The 19,865-nt window shown below is 40.2% G+C and overlaps 2 protein-coding genes across 2 annotated transcripts; both read right to left on the bottom strand.

Annotated features, from left to right (window-relative positions):
• Positions 1-1,461: 1,461 nt before the first annotated feature.
• On the bottom strand, positions 1,462-1,850 carry LOC149844415 (uncharacterized). Its single transcript, XM_089997149.1, is given in 1 exon segment — positions 1,462-1,850. A coding segment is annotated over 1 exon segment (255 nt). The 5' UTR covers positions 1,717-1,850.
• Positions 1,851-2,745: 895 nt separating this feature from the next.
• Positions 2,746-12,548, bottom strand: LOC149844414 (cysteine-rich receptor-like protein kinase 15). The gene is made up of 9 exons (XM_089997148.1): positions 11,708-12,548; positions 10,853-11,095; positions 7,793-8,791; positions 7,540-7,668; positions 4,648-4,769; positions 4,344-4,554; positions 3,776-4,016; positions 3,492-3,642; positions 2,746-3,363 (listed from the first exon to the last, which is right to left on the bottom strand). Exons 1-9 carry the CDS (start codon positions 12,510-12,512, stop codon positions 3,022-3,024), a joined length of 3,243 nt encoding a protein of 1,080 aa, XP_089853274.1. The 5' UTR covers positions 12,513-12,548; the 3' UTR covers positions 2,746-3,021.
• Between the last annotated feature and the right edge of the window lie 7,317 nt (positions 12,549-19,865).

Genomic DNA, 19,865 nt, shown 5'->3' with positions numbered 1-19,865 from the left:
AAACTTACACCTCCTAATTTTTAGGATCCGGGCTCTAAAAAAACATATTTTCAACAATTACCATAGCTTGACCAAAGCAAGACTCGCATCAACTTTTGATAGAGTAGGATCGGGTCATGTCAGCTCTTAACTCTGGTGACTCATTCACCCGTCTATTGGATTTGGACCAAGTCAATGGGTTTGAATCACATATATATCCCATAATATTCTTCAAGGATAGGTCCTTTCCAGCCCAACATAGCAGTGAAAAGATCAGGTGAATATTTGTGCATTAAGCACCTGATCACCCTCCATCCTGTCTGTTGTGTGGGGTCCAAGGCCTGATGAAGGGAAACCAGGTTCTTAATGCACAAACTTTGTCGTGTGATTGCAACCGATTAGGATTCAAATGATGTGCCAAGGTGGTACCGTGGTAGGGTGAGGTGGCCCCTGCAGGCAATAGACAATCTGGCATAAATATCAGCCATCTGTCAGTTGAACGGGTCATCTGTGCCATTGGTCTCTCAACAACTTGAGGACTTCAAGAAGTAGGGTTTTTTAATTAGTCTCACTCAAGGCATTCGGTCTTTCATTAACAAGTCTTGGTGTTTTGTACCAACCGGGCTCTGGCAGGAGCTGTTTTTGTACGTCACCTTGTGTTGGGACGTTGCAAGTTTCAACCTCAAATGGTAACTGGTAGGGTCTTCCTACTAACCCCACCAAAGCAGGTTATATGTCCCCCCCCAACAGGGCCGGTACTCAGATCTCATGTTCGGGGCTTCCAACACAGACGTGGGATTCAGTGTCCGATGCAAAGTTATGTCAACATACACGGGAATACGAGCCCCATGTGCATGAATACGTGGTGCTCATTCGATCCCCCGAACACAGACGTGGGATTCAATGAATCATCGGGGGCGAACATACACCACCCTCTCTAACCCCACCCCAGCTTTCTCTGTCAAAAAAAAAAAACTGGGTTAGTGCACGTCACCTTATGTTGTGTAACTGGTGGGGGTGTGCCTAATACCCAGCTTACCTTTCAAAAAAAGAAAAAAAGTCTGGGTGTTTTGCCGTGGTCGTTAGCAAATTAAGCTCCATTTAAAAATGCACATTTTTCAATAACACTTTGAAAAAAAAAATGAAATCTCGTTTTTTCCAAAAAAAACAACAGCATAATACGTAATACGTCTTTTTGATAGAAGCATTTAGAACACAAAAGTTTATATTTAAAAATGCTTTACAGAAAAACCCAACTTGATCGCATCCTAGGCTCAGATCATATAATAATTCTTGAATTTGAATCTTATACTTCATATACCGTATCCTGCTTTTCAAGAAAAAACTCTATATATAGAGTTTTCAGAAGAACCCTTGTTGATTCTGAACTTGGTTCACGAAGGAACCGGACTTTGGAAGGGCCAGCCATTTTTTATGTGCCGCTTTACCCAAGAAGGAAAATGAGCTTTGCTCCTCTGGGCGCTAGGCCCTCCTGTGGTTAGCAAGAAGAAGGATCACTAATCTTTTTTTGTTGCATCTTACACGAGATGCAAAAGAGAAAGCTTAGTCTATTGATGAACAGCAGATTGACTCTGTTGGCATTGCTTTGTTTTTCTCTCCTTTCCTATCAGCAACTTCCAATCCTTTTGTTCGAAATTTCTTAGTTCGTACCGAACCGCTTGCAGAACCAAATCCTATTCAACAAGATCCTATATCAGCTATACATCCTCCTCGCATTTATGCAGGAGATGTTGCCAGTGCTATGGGCTTTGGCTTATGTGAATCCAAAATGATGAATGGGATTGTGTCTCTCCACTCGCCGCTAATGCAGAAGGATGCCGCCGAAAAGAATGGAACGCTCCTTCGCTCTTCGGGATGCATGTGGACGAAAAATGTTATCCAACTCTATTGTTGCTACACAATAGAAGCCTGCTCATGCTACTTCGGTGGCACTTTTTTGCCTTCTCTTCGCTCTCGACAGGAGCGCTAATGGACACGCGACCACTGCTAATTCCCCCGTCAGATCATGTTTTGAAATTTTATGCGAAGAAAAACACCAAAAACCCTAAGCCATCTGATCTTATTTTGATAGGACGGCCCGATATGACACCACATAACTTTTGTTTTTTTCCTTTCCCACCCTTCACATCGCCCACGCCACCGTCTCTCTCTCACCATCGCCGTTCACGTTTTTGTTTTAGAAACGAGAGGAGAACATCATCGGTCTCTCTCTCTCCAGCGTTTCTTGCAGCGCCCTCTCTCTTTCCTCCGTGATTTTGCGTCAACCTTTGATTCCTTGTTGACTCACTGATATGGCATGTGTGTGTGCGTCCAGAATAGGGTCTTATTTGTTATTTGAAAGGCAAGCTGGGTTAGGCAGACACCTACCAGTAGTACAACTACCATTGGGTTTTGAACCTGCAACGTCCAAACACAAGGTAACGTGCACTAGCTTCTCTTACCAGACAAGAGGAGCCCCGTCACCAAACGTGCCATTAGTGTGTTTAACCATTCGAAAAAGGGCCAGGGGGGCAGATTTCTCAATGCGCATGGACAGCCAGAAAACAGGGTGGCCCTTTTCTGGCCGACTCTTTTAATGTTTCTAGTTGGCCAGAGAAGGGCCTCTGGCTTCCCCAGTTCTGGCCGGCCATAGGACAGCAGACCTCGACCCATATTCAACAAGCCTATTCCTCCCAGTTGTCTCTACTTCTGTTCTTTAATAGATATCAGGCCGTCTAAAGAAGGGATGATTTTACATTATTCAAATTGAGAACTCAAACCCCGCTCAGTATCTGATGAAACTTGTTCACCAACAAGGCCTTGACACAACATTTTTATGAATGGTATCGTCACACAACATCTTGATCCATAGGTAGACGGTGCATAAGATCTTATGGACATGGTGAAAATGAAACAAAGACAAGCTTGTTACGACGTGTCTAATCCTCTTGTCCTCCCCAAGATATGTAAATCAAACTTAACCAGCTGTTTCTCTTCCCCTCCATAAAAATATTTTGCTCACATTTTGATGCAGCAGCGACTCTATCGAGCTTCTAGTTCAGTAATTGTCACATCATTTGCAGACCATGGTATTGTGCTAGTTTTGGAAGAGCCCGAGGAGATCACAGTGACATGCGACTCACTTTCAGACTGAACTTTGCTTCTTCCCCCCAAAAATGCAGGAGGGGAAGGGATTGCAAGTGTCATTGATGTATTGCCAAGCATGAGAACCACTTGAGACATTACTGGTCTGTCTGCTGCGCTTTCCTGCACACACAGTAAGCCTACATGAATGCATCTTACTATTTCACTTCTTTGGAGTGGTCCTCGCATCATTTTATCGACCAATTCTAGAGCTCTGTTGTCCCTCCAGAGTCTCCATGCCTACATCATAAGAATCCAAAGTTTCAATATGTGAAGATGGAAGTAAAATTTCAAACACCAGTGCGCGGAAATGGGGCTTGAATTGAGCAAAAGTTATTGCGCTTGAAGTAACAATACTTCATACTTACATGGCCTACAAGGTCTTCAGCACAATCTAAATTATAGAAAGCAGCATTTCTCTCGCCACTAACAATCTCCAACAATATGACTCCAAAGCTGAATACATCTGATTTAACAGAGAATTGGCCTTGCATTGCATACTCAGGTGACATATATCCACTGCAAGGGGCAGATACTCAATAAGCAACATGAACTTGATAGTGTGTGAAAAGTTGGCCTAATTAAATTGGGCATGAAGAAAATATAACACATATATAAAAGACTGTGTTAATGAAACAAGAAGCACACTTACTATGTCCCAGCAATTCTGCTAGTATTGCCTTGTGTTTGGTCCAAGCCAAAAAGCCTTGCCATTCCAAAGTCTGATATTTTAGCATTCATATCTGTATCTAACAATATGTTGCTTGCTTTCAAATCCCTATGTATAATCTTCAACCGAGAGTCCTCATGAAGATACAGAATGCCCCTTGCTATTCCTACAATGATCTTAAAACGTGTCACCCAGTCCAGCTGCTCACGTTTCAATGTATCCCCTGTCCATAACATGCACAAGAATCCCAAATCATCATTGAATGTAACAGTATAATCTTAGAAAAGCATGAGAGTCCCTTGTTTTGACAGAATTACAGATGATCTTTATATAACCGTGTTGATTATGAGAAACTTGCGAGGGGAATCCATCGCATACTGAAAAAATATTTTATAAGAGGCAGAGCATTCTGATCATGGATGTTCAAATAAAATAAGATCAGGAATTCATTAATGGTACTGTCTAATGACGTGAAATCATCTAGTGTCTACTTGGTGTAGTAAGAGCAAAAGAAGAAAAAGGCAGTCGCAAAAGAAATGAACATACATACCAAACAGAAAATTGTCGAGGCTTTTGTTAGGCACGTATTCATAGATAAGTATCTTCTCTTCTCCTTCAAAGCAACAACCAAGAAGTCTGACCAAGTTCCTGTGTTGAAGTTTTGCAACCAATCGTACCTCATTTTTGAATTCAGTAACTCCTTGTCCAGAATTTCTAGAAAGTCTTTTCACTGCAATTTCCTGACCATCTGACAGCTTGCCCTGTTCAATAAACAGAAAATTTTTCAGTGCAAGTCTCGAGTAATAGTAATGTTAAGAGAAACAGAACATGACTCGGGATAGTTGGGGAATTACCTTGTACACAGATCCATAGCCACCTTCTCCGAGTTTATTCACTTCGGAGAAGTTGTCCGTCACAGCTCTCACAGTACCCAAGTCGAAGACTAGAGATTCAATGTCTCCCATTTCACCGGTAGCTGCACATAAATTTCACATGATCTGTACCAAATACTTGATACAATAATGATGCTCTTGTGCTAATGTTCTCCACTGTGGAGAACTTGTTTATAAATTCAGTATGCAAATTGTGTTGGCTCCAAACTCACCCATGATTTTAAATGCACCTTTGTTCTTCTCCTGAACAATGCTTAAAATGATTAAATTGGAGCTGGTGGTAGTGGGACAAGGTGGTGATCATGATGGCAGTGGGTGTGAATAGGGCTGGTAAACGAGCCAAACCAACCGAACAGGGCATGTTCGGGCTCGACTCATTTACTAGTGGATTGAGCTTGTGGCTTGGCTCGTGTTCGTGTTTAGCCAAGCCAAGCTCGAACTCGGCTCATCCCTGAATGAGATGAGACGAACACGAGCTGGCTCGTGTAAAAACATTCCATGTTATTTATACATAGTATATACATTTTTATATATCATACTTGAAAATATATATCTTTTTATCAATTACACTTAATAGTCCATATTTATGTATATATTTTTCATTCATCCTTCTTTTTTATATATATTTTATGCATTCTTCCTTTTATATATTACACAAAATATATATTATCCATAAAAATATATATTTTATCTATATGAGCACTATCAAGCCGAGTCGAGCTGAACACCTTGTGTTTGGGCTCGACTCGTTTAAGCTAAATGAGCTGCTCGTGGCTCGGCTTGCCAACTATACGAACCGATCACAAATGAGTTTGTGGCAGGACGAACCGAGCCGAGTCATGAGCTGCTTGGTTCATTTACCAGCCCTAGTTGTGAATCTTGATGGCGATGCAGATTTTCATCATTTTATCGAAATGATGATGGTACAAGGTGATGGAAGATATTGAACAGATAGCATGATTACAAAAACAAAAACAACCAAAATGTAGTCTTTTTCATGTCCTGCAAATTAGCTTAAAAAAGTTCTTGACAGCTTAAGGACTAGACAATGGTAGGTCATTAGATAAGTGAGAATAATTTTGGTTCCCCATCATATCCCAAGAACAGGGATTATAAGCCTACAAGAAAAGGGGGTTAATAGTGTACCATTACGTGAGAATAGTGGCAATAATTTCTCCACCTTTTCCCAGCCATGTAACTTCTCATAGGGTAATTACAAATTCTACACTCCCCAATACCCACAGCCATGCGTATTTATGGTAGGATTTCAGTATTTCGTATGTATCTCAAAGTAAAAATAACATTTTAAACACTTCAGCTTCTCAGCCTGACACAGCTCAATCTTAAGTTTAGGTCGAATGAGGTAGCTGGATGATAAAGGAGAACAGATCAAGTGATATGCCAAAACACATTTCCTGCATGCTTTTGGCATATTCACCGTCCATCCTGGCGATCAACGGCAACCACTGTTGATGACGTCTTATGCTGATCTCCACTCGTTGCACAATGAACGAAGGAGATGAATATCACAGATGGTGGAGATACCAAAATACAAGCGGAAAGTGTTTTGGCATATCACCAGATCTGTTCTCATGATAAAGCTTCACCCTCATAATTGAGGGGTTTCAGGCAGGGTATACCCCTAGCTTGCCAATCAAAATAGATAATGAAAAAGCCTAATCTAAGTCTCAACTACATGTTATCTGGCCAGGTATGAGTGCATAACTGGCCGGCCTACTGGTAAGATTCTAGAATCTAGAATTCCTTGTTCACCTGGCCAAACAAGTCATGGATTGCCCAGCAAGTTATTCAACAATATCTTCTGTTTCTCTACACAACGCTTCGAGAAATGGGGGTAGAGCAGGTCATGTTGTATAAACCAAAATCATCGCTTATATTCAATTCTCACCACACATCTCCCTTGAGAACTGTGCATTTCATGCAGGAACAGTGAGACCAGAGCCGACACACATCTCTATCAAGTGACATATCTGGTGGGGATTGATTATAACCGAGGAATTGGTCATATACAAATATGATTTAACCTCACAAGAATTCAACCCATTGATGCTAAACATTTAACCTAACCAGGACAGAACATTGAAATTAGGGGTGGACTAGTCCCATTAAGTGACCGTGTACTTGGGAAGGTTCCTCATCAAAAAAGAAGAAGAAAGAAAATTTATCATTAGTGTTTTGTTTGCCAACAAGGACTACTCTTGTGCAAGATTGCGATGGGAGTTGACATATCTGGAATTTGCATGCACCACCAAATGTAAAAATCAAACAATACTATTCTAACATAGAATGGGACACAGGTTGCCCTGTGTCATACGCCACTATGCAAATAAGCATAGGCGGAGCGGGGGTTGGGGGGGGGGCGCAGAACTAATTTTTTATTTTTATTTTTTTTAAAAGCCCAGTCCTAGCCCAGCCGTGATTCCATATGAAATAGATTTTTATCCATCTTTGTAGCCCAGCCCTGACTAGCAAATAGTTTGATTTGTCCATATGAAATAGATTTTTATTAATAATTGTAGTCATTTTTTATTTTAACTCAAAAAAAATTTTTCGGGGGCGCTGCCCCCGAACCCCCCAGACTATCACACCATTTTTTTTTTTGCTACACCCCTGTTTGCCCCCCCCTCACATGAATCCTAGCTACGCCCCTGCAAATAAGGTCGTCCACAATCAATATTGAAAAGAAAAGGATGGCTCCTCTCCTTCCAGATGATCACGGAGTATCTTGTTTAAACCAAAAGGGCAATAGTTTATCAACTAAAATTGTAATAATTTATCTCTAACCAACCAAATAAAAGTTGAAACTTAAATTAATTGTTGTTAGTTGGTTACCTATCGGTGTATCCTCTGCTCTCTTCCTCCCAAACAAGCACACCAACAGAACGCATAGCAACAACACCACCGGTACAACGACTGATACGGCGATGATAATAGTATTTTTTGAGGACTTCCCACCAGACCCTAATACAGAAAGCAAAAACGCAGATAATTAAGATAACCATACGTGATAACAAGAAATTATGTTCTCTGTTTCTCAAAATGGAACACAGGAAACGGAAAACACATATGAAGGATGATGGGTCACCTTTATCACCAGAAGAATTACTTGGAGTTTCAGCCACCGGCGGCGGTGATGTAGATCGATTAGCCGGTGGCGTCGACGGAGTCGGCGTCCTCGGCGGCGCTGCCGTTAAGTTTCCGAAGAAAGGGTAGATCTCATACCTTATCACACAGCTCCCAGACAGAATTCTGGCGCCCTGTCTATCTGAGCAACATTGGGAGACGGCATTTATGGAACTCTTTAAGCACGAATTGCAGAATTTCATTGACAAGTCCCTTGTGCACTCCACCAAGCCATATAGAGTCACGTTATCTGTATACGGGACATCATTAGTGGCGTACATGAGGTTAGCATTGTTGGTGGTAGCTGATACAGTGAGATTGTTGAACAAGGATTGCATGATCAGTTTGAACTGTGAGGGGTTAGAGATGTCCACGGTGTTCTCCAGAGCAAGTTTGGACTCATCTACTACTCCAAAGAAATTGAAGCTATTGTAGCGCAATAGGCAATTATCGAACCATATGACAGCCATTCTCTTGTTGGGGCACACTTGAACGATCTGTGAAGCAGCAGAGTTTGCACAGCTGCTGCAGTCTTCATTAGAGATGTCTCTGTGGCACTGCACCAGGCCGTGCACTTGGTCCGGGCTCCCGCCTACTGTGGTGTTGTAGAAACCGGTGAGGGAAGCGTTGGCTGACAGAGAAGTCAACAGGCGGTTCATGTTATTTTCAAAGGTGCTGTTGGTGGTGTAGTTGAGAGCAGAGCTGGGGCAGTTGTAGTAGGGACTCTGGGCCTCTGCAACGCGGAACAAAGGGAGGAGGAAGAAGAGGAACTTGAGATACTTAAAACCGGACATCACCATGGAGTGATGATGGATGGGCTCAAGGTTGTCTGTTAGATGGGGAGGCCAAAAGGGAATGGCAGGCAGGGTGGTGACGAGAACAAAGGAAAGGTGGTTTGCTGGTGCTTGCGTATTCAATAGCCGTCCATGATTTTTTTTATGGTGTCTGTGTAGGCTTCCAGCTTTGTGAAAAGGAGAATTTAGTTGAGAGGAACCCAATAACGTTTTTCAATCCCTATAAATCGTTTCAAGTTACATTAATGTAACGGCGTTCTCAGTTCTCACAAATGACCTCGGTCACATTTTTTTTTAATAGTTATTAGTTTTGAAGTAGAAAAGAGAAACCTCAGTCACTTTCAAAACCCCCGTTTTGTTGACAGGTGAAATGGTGACCATATCTACCGTGAAAATTATTGGTTATTATTACCAATGGGGCTAGTGTAAGTCACCTTGTGTTGGGAAGTTGCAAGTTCAAATCTCAATGGTCCCAACCCAGCTTACCTTTAAAAATATATATATAAATAAATAAATAATATACACCGAAATTGATAGCTGCTCACTCACTATGTGCTCAAATAGAGGTCACGATGCTCTCAAATAGAGGTCACGATGCTCACCATCAAATTTCTCAAAAGACTTTTACTGGTGCACTAAAAGTGTACGCCAGCCTTACGGGCTCGATCAAGTTTTTGGGTAACCATAATACAAGTACAAAGGTCCAGATGAAACAGGGGCAGAACTTGAACCTTGTGAACCCAATGAGCTTGATTGAAAACTCAGTGATGTGATTGGGTTCCGAAAAGGGCAGCATGTTATGCACGCCACAAAACAAACAAATCACAAGATAAGAGAAGAGAGAGAGAAAATATATAAGGTTTTACATGTTTCAGTACTTGGGCTTACGTCTACGTGTAAAGAAAGAATGGAAAACCATTTAAAGAATGAAGAAACATAACTCAGTGCAAAGAATACCCAAAGAAACTATAAAGCCCTATACGCCCCAACTCTAAAAGGAGGAGTTATGTATATGAAAAGGGCGTAGAACCCTAGTCGATAGATAAAAGAAAATTATAATTTGAAAAATCTCATTGTATAATCAGCAAAATATTTTTGGATGGGGTCATGGATAAGGAAAACTCAAGACACCCACAACAGAGAATGGCACTGAAACTGGATCTTGAGGGGTTCCCAGATCTTCTTGACAAATAAAAAAAGAGTTTTTTCTGTAATCATCCTTACCTTGTAGATAGAGATGTCAACAGCTTAGATTTTATAGGATATTCAATCCAATCCAACTCTATTTAGTCAAATTTAGTAAGCCAAATCATATCTTAATATAATCTGATGTCGATATGGTTTTGATTTTTTATTGCTAAATCCAATGGAGATCTGGATTTAACAAATATTTGAATCTAATTACATAAAAAATAAAGAAAAGAAAAAGCAAATCTAGCACGAGTATTTCACCATCCCAATCCAAATCCATTTATTCAGCATCTGATTAGTCTAATTCGAATATGATATTTGCCACATCCAACTCAAATCCAAAGCGTTTACATCCCTGCTTATGGATGATATCTAAAAGCATCACTTACTTTTTTTGAATTTATAATCCGAAGAAACCGACACAAAGACCTGGTCTTGCTGGCTCAGCTTGCCATACCTATGGTCGTTCTGCCGGCAGCTCAGAGGCTAGGACCCCTTCCCCCGGGTTTGATTTCATTTTCCAGAACGTCATTCTTGCATTTCAAAATGTTAAGATAAAAACATTCTTTGGTCATGTGACATTGCAACACTAGCTACCTTGAGAATGGTTTTGCTGTGGTTTGTAAAAAAAAAAAAATGGTATTGAAAAATAAGATAAGAGAGGGATGGTTTTGGGTTTAACTTGGAAGGTGAAGATGATTACGAAAAAACCGTAAAAAAGAAAAAGAAAAAGAATTTTTTCACATTCTCTGGACATTAAGGTCATTGTAATTCTATAATATTATCACCTTTTTTTAGTCAAAGTCAAGCCCCTTGAACGAGACTCAACGTCACGGCCATTGGCCATCGCTTCCTCTATCTTTGATGCATTTGTATCACCTTAATGACTGATGTTACTTGTCTCAACTTTCCTAATGATGTTAAATATCCGTGCAATATAAACAAGATACTTCTTTTAAGATTTTTAAGACATAGGGACAGCAACCTGCCCCTCTATCATAACCAGTACAATAATTATTGAAAGAGAAAAGGATGGCAATACGCGTTTTCCCAAATGACCATAAAGTACCGTTTGTCAAACACTAGTAGCTCAGTTGTTTGGTTCATCTCTGGTAACCAAGTGATTCTTGGAACTTGATCGCTGCAGTTGCCTTGTGCTCTGTCTTCGGCAGTCCTCTTCCTTGTCAACAAGAGGACGCAAAGCACACTTACCACCAACGCCGTTGATGCAGAGACCCATACGGTGATGACATAAAGATGTTTAGATGAGCACATGCACCCTTCATCCATAAAAAACAATGCACACATAAATAACAATTACAACGGTAAATCAATCCCACTAACAACTATACTGCTAACTGCCGTAAGAACTAAGATTTTCGGAAAAAAGTGGGGGGGACTTCTTTTCTTGTGTAGAAATATGATTCTACATGTTTGATTTGTTAAGAATCGATTTTAAATCGGCAGAGCCGGACGGGCGAGCATGTTTATTTTAAAGCTTGAAAACCAATGGTTCAAAAAAAAATTATAAATATTCAAGTTTCAAAAAAACACATTTATTTATCAAGAAAAAACACAATCCATTCTTCTTAGCAACGAGTCATGTCGAACACATCTGCAGGATAGGATTAGCTATATTTTTTTGGAGTTGTGGGCACTTTGTATGCAGCAACGCTGCATGGTGACAGCTGCCCTTCTTGGCATTTCTCGATACGAGTGTGGTGTCCACCGGGAGAAATGTTGAAATGGATGGTCATCAGCAGCGGAGCTGAATGATAAGCATGCAACGCGCCGCTGCATAAAAAATGGCCTCCTTCCCACGATAAGCTTCTTTCTGCTTCTCTGATACAATACACAGAGAAACAAAGATAAAAGAGGAGACGGAGACTCACCATTAACACCAGAAAAATTCGTTGGAGATCCAGCTGACGAAGACGATGGAGGCGGCGGTGGCAATCTCATCGCCGGCATCAACAAGTTTCCGAAAAAAGGGTAGATCTCATACCTTATAACACAACTTCCAGACAGAATTCTCGCACCCTGCTTGTCTGAACAACACTGGAAGATTTGAATCGTGGAACTCTTTAGACACGAACTGCAGAAATTCAATGGCAAGTCCCTTGTGCACTCCACCAGGCAGTATATAGTCACGTTATCCGTGTAACGAAAACTACCAGTGGCGTACAAGAGGCTGGAGTTGGTGGTGGTAGCTGATAGAGCAAGATTGCTGAACAGGGACTCCACAATCGGTTTGAATTTTAAGGGGTTAGAGATGCCCACGGTGTTTACCAAAGCAAGTTTGGACTCATCTACGACTCCAAAGAAATTGAAGCTATTGTAGCGAAATAGGCAATTATCGAACCATATGACAGCCATTCTCTTGTTGGGGCACACTTGAACGATCTGTGAAGCAGCAGAGGCTGCACAGCTGCTGCAGTCTTCATTAGAGATGTCTCTGTGGCACTGCACCAGACCGTACACTTGGTCCGGGCTCCCGCCTATTGTGGTGTTGTAGATGCCGGTGAGGGAAGCGTTGGCTGTCAGAGAGGTTAAGAGGGTGTTCAGGTTGTGTTCGAAGGTGCTGTTGGTGGTGTAGTTGAGAGCAGAGCTGGGGCAGTTGTAGTAAGGACTCTGGGACTTGGTGACCTGTAACAAAGTAAAGAGAAGGAAATTGAGGTACCAAAGACTGGACATCATGATAAGAGTGACGATGGGCTACCCCAACCAAGACGGAGTGGCAGCAGCAGGCAAACAGGTGATGAGAAGAGAGTAAAGTTGGTTTATTGGTTATTCCCACGGGTTCAGTTCAGGTCATTTGTCAAATGACGGTTACCCTCATCTGACAATCATGACCGTGCATACTACCTTTACGATGATGACGCGTGGCTGCCATTCTACTGCCCAAAGCATAACCCAGACAAAGTAACGGCCCGAAACATAAAAGAAACTGAAAAAAGTAAAAACAAAAGGAAATCGAAACTTTCCTCTCTCAACCCCCATTTCTCTGCAAATCTTACGGTGGTTCGATGGCATTAGGCGGGGCAAAAGCAGGCCATCTCTCTCTCTCTCTCTCTCTCTCTCTCTCTCTCTCTCTCTCTCTCTATATATATATATATATATATATATATATATATATATATATATATATATATATATATATATATATATATATATATATATATATACCGCATTTCTCTGTAAATCTTACAGTGGTTCGATGGAATTGGCGGGACAGAAGCAGGCCATCTCTCTCTCTCTCTCTGGAGACCGTATTTTAGATAGGTGCCTTTCAACAAGAAATGCAAATCCATTAAGCTCATCCTGGTGTGTCACTCTTGAGTTTTAACCACTTGCCATATGTGGTTGATTGTCTTGAGGATGCCCACAAACTCTTCGACCAAATGGCACAACTAACTACAGTATTTGTGTGGGATTCTCTTATATCTGGGTACGTTGAGCAAGGCCAGTATGAGGATGCAATGGTTCTCTACCCCCAAATGAATGAGATGGGTGTTGAGCCTGATAGTCTCACATTCCTTCACATCCTCAAGGCGTGCACCAGGATCGGGTCATTACATAGGGGTGAGGATGTCCATCGGCATATTTTCAGGTGGAGTTACAGTTCCGACAGGTTTCTTGTCAATGCCCTCATCGTCCGGAATGTGAAATGTGGCGAAACCGTAAACACTCGGTACCTGTTTGACAAAATGCTTGAAAGAAATCGTTTCATGGAACACGATGCTAATCGGATACATTAGACATGGGTGCTTCGATTATGCTCTCAATGTGCTGCTTGTCATGGTTGCTAAAGGTTTTCAACTAAACAACATTGTAATCTCTCTAAGCTACAGTGAATTGTATATGTCATCAGCATCATTGCAGCAGCAGTCCCTTGACTATTTACTTAATTTGGCTTATTAAGGTCATATCTTCTTCATTCATTCTTTATTAAAAAAATGGAACAGACACCCAAGGGCTATAATTGTTTGGTTCAGGCATTTTTAGAGAAATCATTGACTAATGAAATTCTTTAAGTTTATTGAACGTGAAACGTGAAATGGGCATTACATTGGCTTGAAAGAGGCGTGGGTGTTATTTGTTGGGTCGGTCCTGTGGATCGGCTGGCCTGCACAAAAAACCACAGAAGAAACCAAATTTAGTGTAAAAAAATGCAGTTGCAGGGGGGCAGATATTCCTGATGCCGCCATTGCTGAGCTGCTGTGGGTGGTGAAGGTCGACTGGAGCAAAAGAAAGCCGCTACTGGTGGTGGTGGTTGATAAGGGAAGGGAAGAGCTTCTCCTCAGTCAGACTGCGGCCCTCCACGAGCTCAGCCTGTCGGATGCAGTCAGTGAGCAGGACCGATTCCCTCTTGATGAAAATTGACTGTATGGAGAGGTAAGAACCTAAACTCTCTCTCACGATTTCCCTGTGTTTCACCTTGATCAGGGTTGCTCATGAAATCCCCTTTTTATAGACACAAAAATGAAAACGGTTGTATAATTGTTCTCCCTTATTTTGTGCAGGTTTAACGGAAGGAGCATCTTTAAGAGAGGGAGCGTTACCCACATCGTGGGTAACCACCATCAACGTGGTGGTTTATCTCAACATTCTCCCACTTGTTTCGACGATAAACCTTTTTAATAAAAAAACCTTATGAGAATAACTTGATGTATAGATTGGTCTTTATAATCTATTTTATAGATCCTGAGTTGAATCTCTAATCCTTATGAAATTAACAATAACCATAATGAGAATCAAAAACTAAAAGTTATCACTTTATTTAAATGCATATGTCAAAAAGAGTTTAACAATCACATCCTCATTACATGTTCGGAATATAATCCTGGTGCTAGCCCTTTAGTAAGATGATCAACGATCATCTCTTTGGTACCAATATTAACAATATGCACTAAATGATTCTCTGTCCTTTCTTTAACAACAAAATACTTCAATTCCATATGCTTGCACAACGTAGTACTTTTGTTGTTAAAAAAAGACACTGCAACTTCATTATCACAGTAGACCTTCAGTGGCTTCCCAATAGAATCGACCACCTTTAACTGTGATATGAAGTTCTTTAACTATTAGTCTGCAAAGTAGTCTCGTATAATGCTATGAATTCTGCCTTCATGGTGTGGGCGGCAGTGGTCATCTGCTTCCCACTCCTCCAAGAGATCATGTATCCAGCAAGTAAGAAGACGTGCCCAGTAGTAGATTTTCTACTATCAAGACATCCTCTTAAATTCGCATCTGAGTAGCCAATGACTTCGAGGTGATCAACTTTATGATACATCAACATATAGTCTTTTGTCCCTTGCAAGTACCACAAGACTTTCTTGATAACCTTCCAATGGGATAAACCTAGGTTAAACTAAAATCTGTCAAGCACCCCTACTGCAAAAAGAAATATCTGGTTGAGAACTTTTCTGGCGTACTGCAAGCTGCCAACAACTGATGCATATGGATAAGCACTCATTTGTGCTTTGTCAATATCATTCTGTGGGCAATCCTTTAGGCTCAGCTTGTCACCTTTTGATATGTGCGTAAAACTAGGAGAATAATTCTCCATCCCATATCACTTTAACACCTTATCTATATAGGAATTTTGAGAGAGACCTAGAAAACCTTTTTCTTTGTCTCGACGAATCTCAATGCCAAGAACATAAGCAGCTTCACCTATATCTTTTATATCAAAATGTGATGCAAGAAACTGTTTTGTCTCTGAAAGCAACTTTATATTGTTGGTTGCAAGTAAAATGTCATCCACATACAACATCAATATAATGAACTTACTCTCACTTTCCTTAAGGTATATACATTGATCAATAATGTTTTCTGTAAACCCAAAAGTTACAATGACTTGGAAAGTTTTAATATACCACTGTCGAAAGGCCTATTTAACTCCATATATTGATTTGTTGAGTTTGCAAATTAGACGATCATTTTCAGAGAAACAAAGAGGTTGTTCCATGTATACCCCTTCATTCAGATCTCTTTTGAGGAGTACCTTTTTTTACATCTATCTGATGTAGCTCTAAGTTATAATGAGCTACGAGGGCCAAAATTATCCTCATTGACTCCTTAGTTGAGATAGGAGAAAATGTCTCATTATAGTCAATACCCTCCATCTGAGTGAATCCTTTAGCAACCAATCTTGCTTTATGTTTTTCTATGTTACATTTGAAGTCTTTCTTGGTCTTAAAGACCCATTTACACCCTACGAGCTTTACTCCTTTAGGTAACTTGACAAGATCCCATACTTGCTTTTTAGCCATAGACTCTTCTTTCATGGCTTCTATCCAGTGCATAGATTGTTTGCTTTTCACAACTTCCATAAAAGTCAATGGGTCATCATCCATATCTATGAAATCACTAGGCTCCTGAAGGTACACCACATAATCTGGATGTATGGCAGATCTTTTAATCCTTGTGGATCTCCAAACAAGTCATTCTTCACGCTCATATTGAACCTGATCATCCTGTTCGTGTTGTTCCACATTGTTCACAATAAGTTCACTTTGGATTTGTGCATCAACAACTGAATGATCAACCTCATCATCATTAAGAATAATAATATGATATCTTTTGATGTTTTTCTTAGCAGGTGACATAGCTAGATTATGTACTTCCTCAAAACCAAGGCTTTGAAGTGCACTTAATCCTACTGAACCATCTTCTAGGAATTTTGCCTTATCCATTTCAACAATCTGTGGTGAGTGAGATGGGCAATATAACCTATACTCTTTTGATCTTTCTGGATAACCAATGAAATATTCACTTGTTGTTCTTGGATCAATGGCTTTAATATGAGGGTTATACAACTTAGCCACTACAAGACATCCCCATATGTGCATATAAGACAGTGCTGGTTTTCTACCTGTCCACAACTCGTAAGGAGTTTTAGGCACAGATTTTGTAGGTACCTTATTTAAAATATGCACAACAGTCATTAAGGCTTCACCCCACAACTTTATGAGAAGTGTTGAATAATTCAATATGCCTCTGACAATTTCTTTAAGCATACAATTTTTTCTTTCAGCTACACCATTCTGATAGGCACTACCCGGCATAGTATATTGAGGCGTAATGCCTTCCTCTTTGAGAAATCACGTTAATGGTCCTTCTCTTTACCCTATTTCAGTAAACCTACCATAATATTTGTCACCTCTATCAGAGCTGACTATTTTAATAACCTTATCAGTTTGTTTTTCTATTTCTTTCTTAAATTCTTTAAACATCTGAAAACATCAGATTTTTCAAAAATTAAGTAGAGATATATATACCATAAATAGTCATCAATAAAGGTGATGAAATATTTTTTACTTGTATAACAGGGGGTAAATGGTCAACATACATCCGTATGGACTATCTCTAATATCTCACTGTTGCGTTTGACACCCTCTTTATATGTTTTTGTATGCTTAGCCTTTATGCAATCAACACATGAGTCATTGTCGATAAAATCTAGAGATTTCAAGATCCCTTCATTTACAAGTCTCTTTATTCTCTTTTCAGAGATATGACCAAACCTTTGATGCCAAAACATGTAAGATTTATCATTTATCAAGCTACGCTTATTTCTAACTAATGCATATTCAAAAGTCAGAGATTCCTGAGTTTGGATCTTCACATTCAATCTATATAAATCATTATAAACTGATGCAGAACCAATTTCAATTGAATTCTTATAAATGAACAATTTAGAATTCTCAAATTTAAAACAATATCCAAATTTATCCAATTTTGAAATAGAAATTAGGTTTCTACTATACGATGGAATATAAAAGACATCATGAAGATTCAAAACTACGCTTGTATCTAGAGTAATCCTGCAGATTCCAACACCCTTCACATGTGAACGCATCTTGTTTCCTGAATAGATGTTCTTCCCATGCATTGTTGGTTCCCTTCTGCTCAGAAACAAGTGTAGACAGTTGAAAATATGAATAGTAGCACCAGAATCAATCCACCAGCTATTTTCAGAAATTTATAATAAATTACATTCATGAGAAACAAATGACAAATTACCTCTCTCTTTTCAACCATTTCTTATATTTTATGCAATCTGCCTTTATCTGTCCCTTCTTCTTGCAAAAGAAGCACTTTATGAAAGCAAAGTCAGATTGCTTGCATTGGGATGACTTATCCTCAGTTGGCTTCTTCATAACATTTCTCTTAAATGCATTCTTCCTTGGCCCTATCATGGATGCATGAGAAGCCAAATGCGCACTCTCCACCTTCTCATCTTTCAACCTCTCTTCTTCTTCAACACACTTGGACATAAGTTCATTAAATGTTCATTCATCATTGTGTGTGTTGTATGAGATTTTAAAATGTCCATATTCCAAGGGTAAGGACGTTAGAACTAAATGCACTAGGAAAAAATTAGAGATAGTGAGATTCATGTCATTCAGCTAAGACGCTATGTTCCTCATTTCCAAAATGTGTTGGCGAATGTTTCTCCCTCCAGTATATTTCATAGATATGAGTTTAGACATCAGGGTACTGGCTCTGGCCTTGTTTGAACTCACAAATTGTGCCTCAATGGCATTCAAGAATTTCCTCACTGTTCTGCATTGTGGGATAGCACTACGAATATTCTTAGCTACTTTAGATTGCAAAAACAATAAGCTAAGCCTATTCGAGTGCTCCCACTTCTCAAAAGCAATCTTTTGATCAGCAGTGCTCTCATCAGTGAGGGCAGTAGGTTCATCTATTCTTAGGGCCATATCTAAATCCATATACCCTAATGCAAAAAGAACAATTTCTTTCCAATCACTAAAGTTAGATCCATCAAGAAAAGGTATAGAGCTTGAGCTATCTAAAATCACAGAACTAGAAACTGCATGACAAAAGACACATATCAAGAAGCATTCGTACGAGACTAAAACTTTAATAAAAAAAGCAAAAGAATAAAGGCCCTTAATATGCTTATTTTCAGGCCAGTGAAAGGGGTCATCAGAGTCCTACTTTGGTAAGAGCTCTGACACACAAAACTACTTCGCCTACCGACCATATTCGGTAAAATTGAGGTTCTTGTGAAGTTACACCATCGACCCAAGGTACCTTTGGATACACATATGTGATGTATCTCAACACATTTACCTTATTTTACCCTACTTAAATTCCAAACTTGATAAAACTATCTTTGGATCGTTTATCGTTTCATAAATCTAAGTACAACAATAATATTGGCGAAAACCATATAATAGTATAAAATTTTGACAACATACATGTATTCAATCACTTTGGTGACATGAATTCACTAAGTCATCTAGATATTCTTAATGCCAATACTATGCACACATTCATGCATGCATAATTACAAATAAATGCATGAATAATAACCCAAGCCAAGCTTAAATGGGTAAAACCCTGGGTCCTCAAGCAGGAACCGGTCTGAAACAGCCCTGAATCGGTCATCCAAGGGTCCGAACCGGTTTTGAACCTTATGAATCAGTGTCAAGTATGAACAAAAGTTCATAAAAACCCTATAACTGTATGCCAAAATCCATGTATTTTCTTATATTTAAGAAAACAGGGTCTTAGCATCTCGAAACCGGTAAAAAACTGGAAGGAACCGGTCAAAAATGGTCCCGAAAAGGGCCAAACGAGTCCCTGATCCGGTTCAGGTCAAATAGTGCCTAGACCCTACTGGATCCGTGTCAGAAACAGTTCAAACTGGATCTGGGTCAGACCCGACTGTAACTGATCTGGATCCGGGCCGAACCTGGTTTAGACTAGATCCGGGTTAGACCCAGTTTGTAACCGAATCCGGGTCAGACCCGGGGTCAACTGGATCTGGGCCAAACCCGATTACAACCGGATCTGGGTCTGGCCCGGGGTTTAACTGGATCTGGGCCAGACCCGATAGTAGCCGAATCTGGGTCTGACCTGTGGTTTGGCCTAATCCGGGTCAGAGCAGAGCAGGTCCCCACCCAAATCCCGAATCCGATCCTCATAACTTTATGGATCAGATTTGGGTGGGGCGGGTTCAGATCCATAACGGGACCCAAAAACTTAAAAAAAGACCTGATACGCGAAATAGGG

Source organism: Nuphar pumila, chromosome 2 (assembly GCF_984573655.1).
Source record: "Nuphar pumila chromosome 2, dmNupPumi1.hap1.1, whole genome shotgun sequence".
NCBI lineage: Eukaryota > Viridiplantae > Streptophyta > Magnoliopsida > Nymphaeales > Nymphaeaceae > Nuphar > Nuphar pumila.
The sequence above is the reverse complement of the archived record's forward strand: the minus strand, read 5'-3'. Positions and strand labels throughout refer to the sequence as shown.

Coding starts and splice junctions, on each gene's coding strand:
- LOC149844414 (XM_089997148.1), bottom strand. CDS start 12,512: ATGATGTCCAGTCTTTGGTACCTCAATTTCCTTCTCTTTACTTTGTTA. Junction 8,792..10,852: donor CATTTGGGAAAACGCGTATT/GCCATCCTTTTC, acceptor CTTTTCACAAAG/CTGGAAGCCTACACAGACAC. Junction 4,770..7,539: donor AGCAGAGGATACACCGATAG/GTAACCAACTAA, acceptor ATTTATGTGCAG/CTACCGGTGAAATGGGAGAC.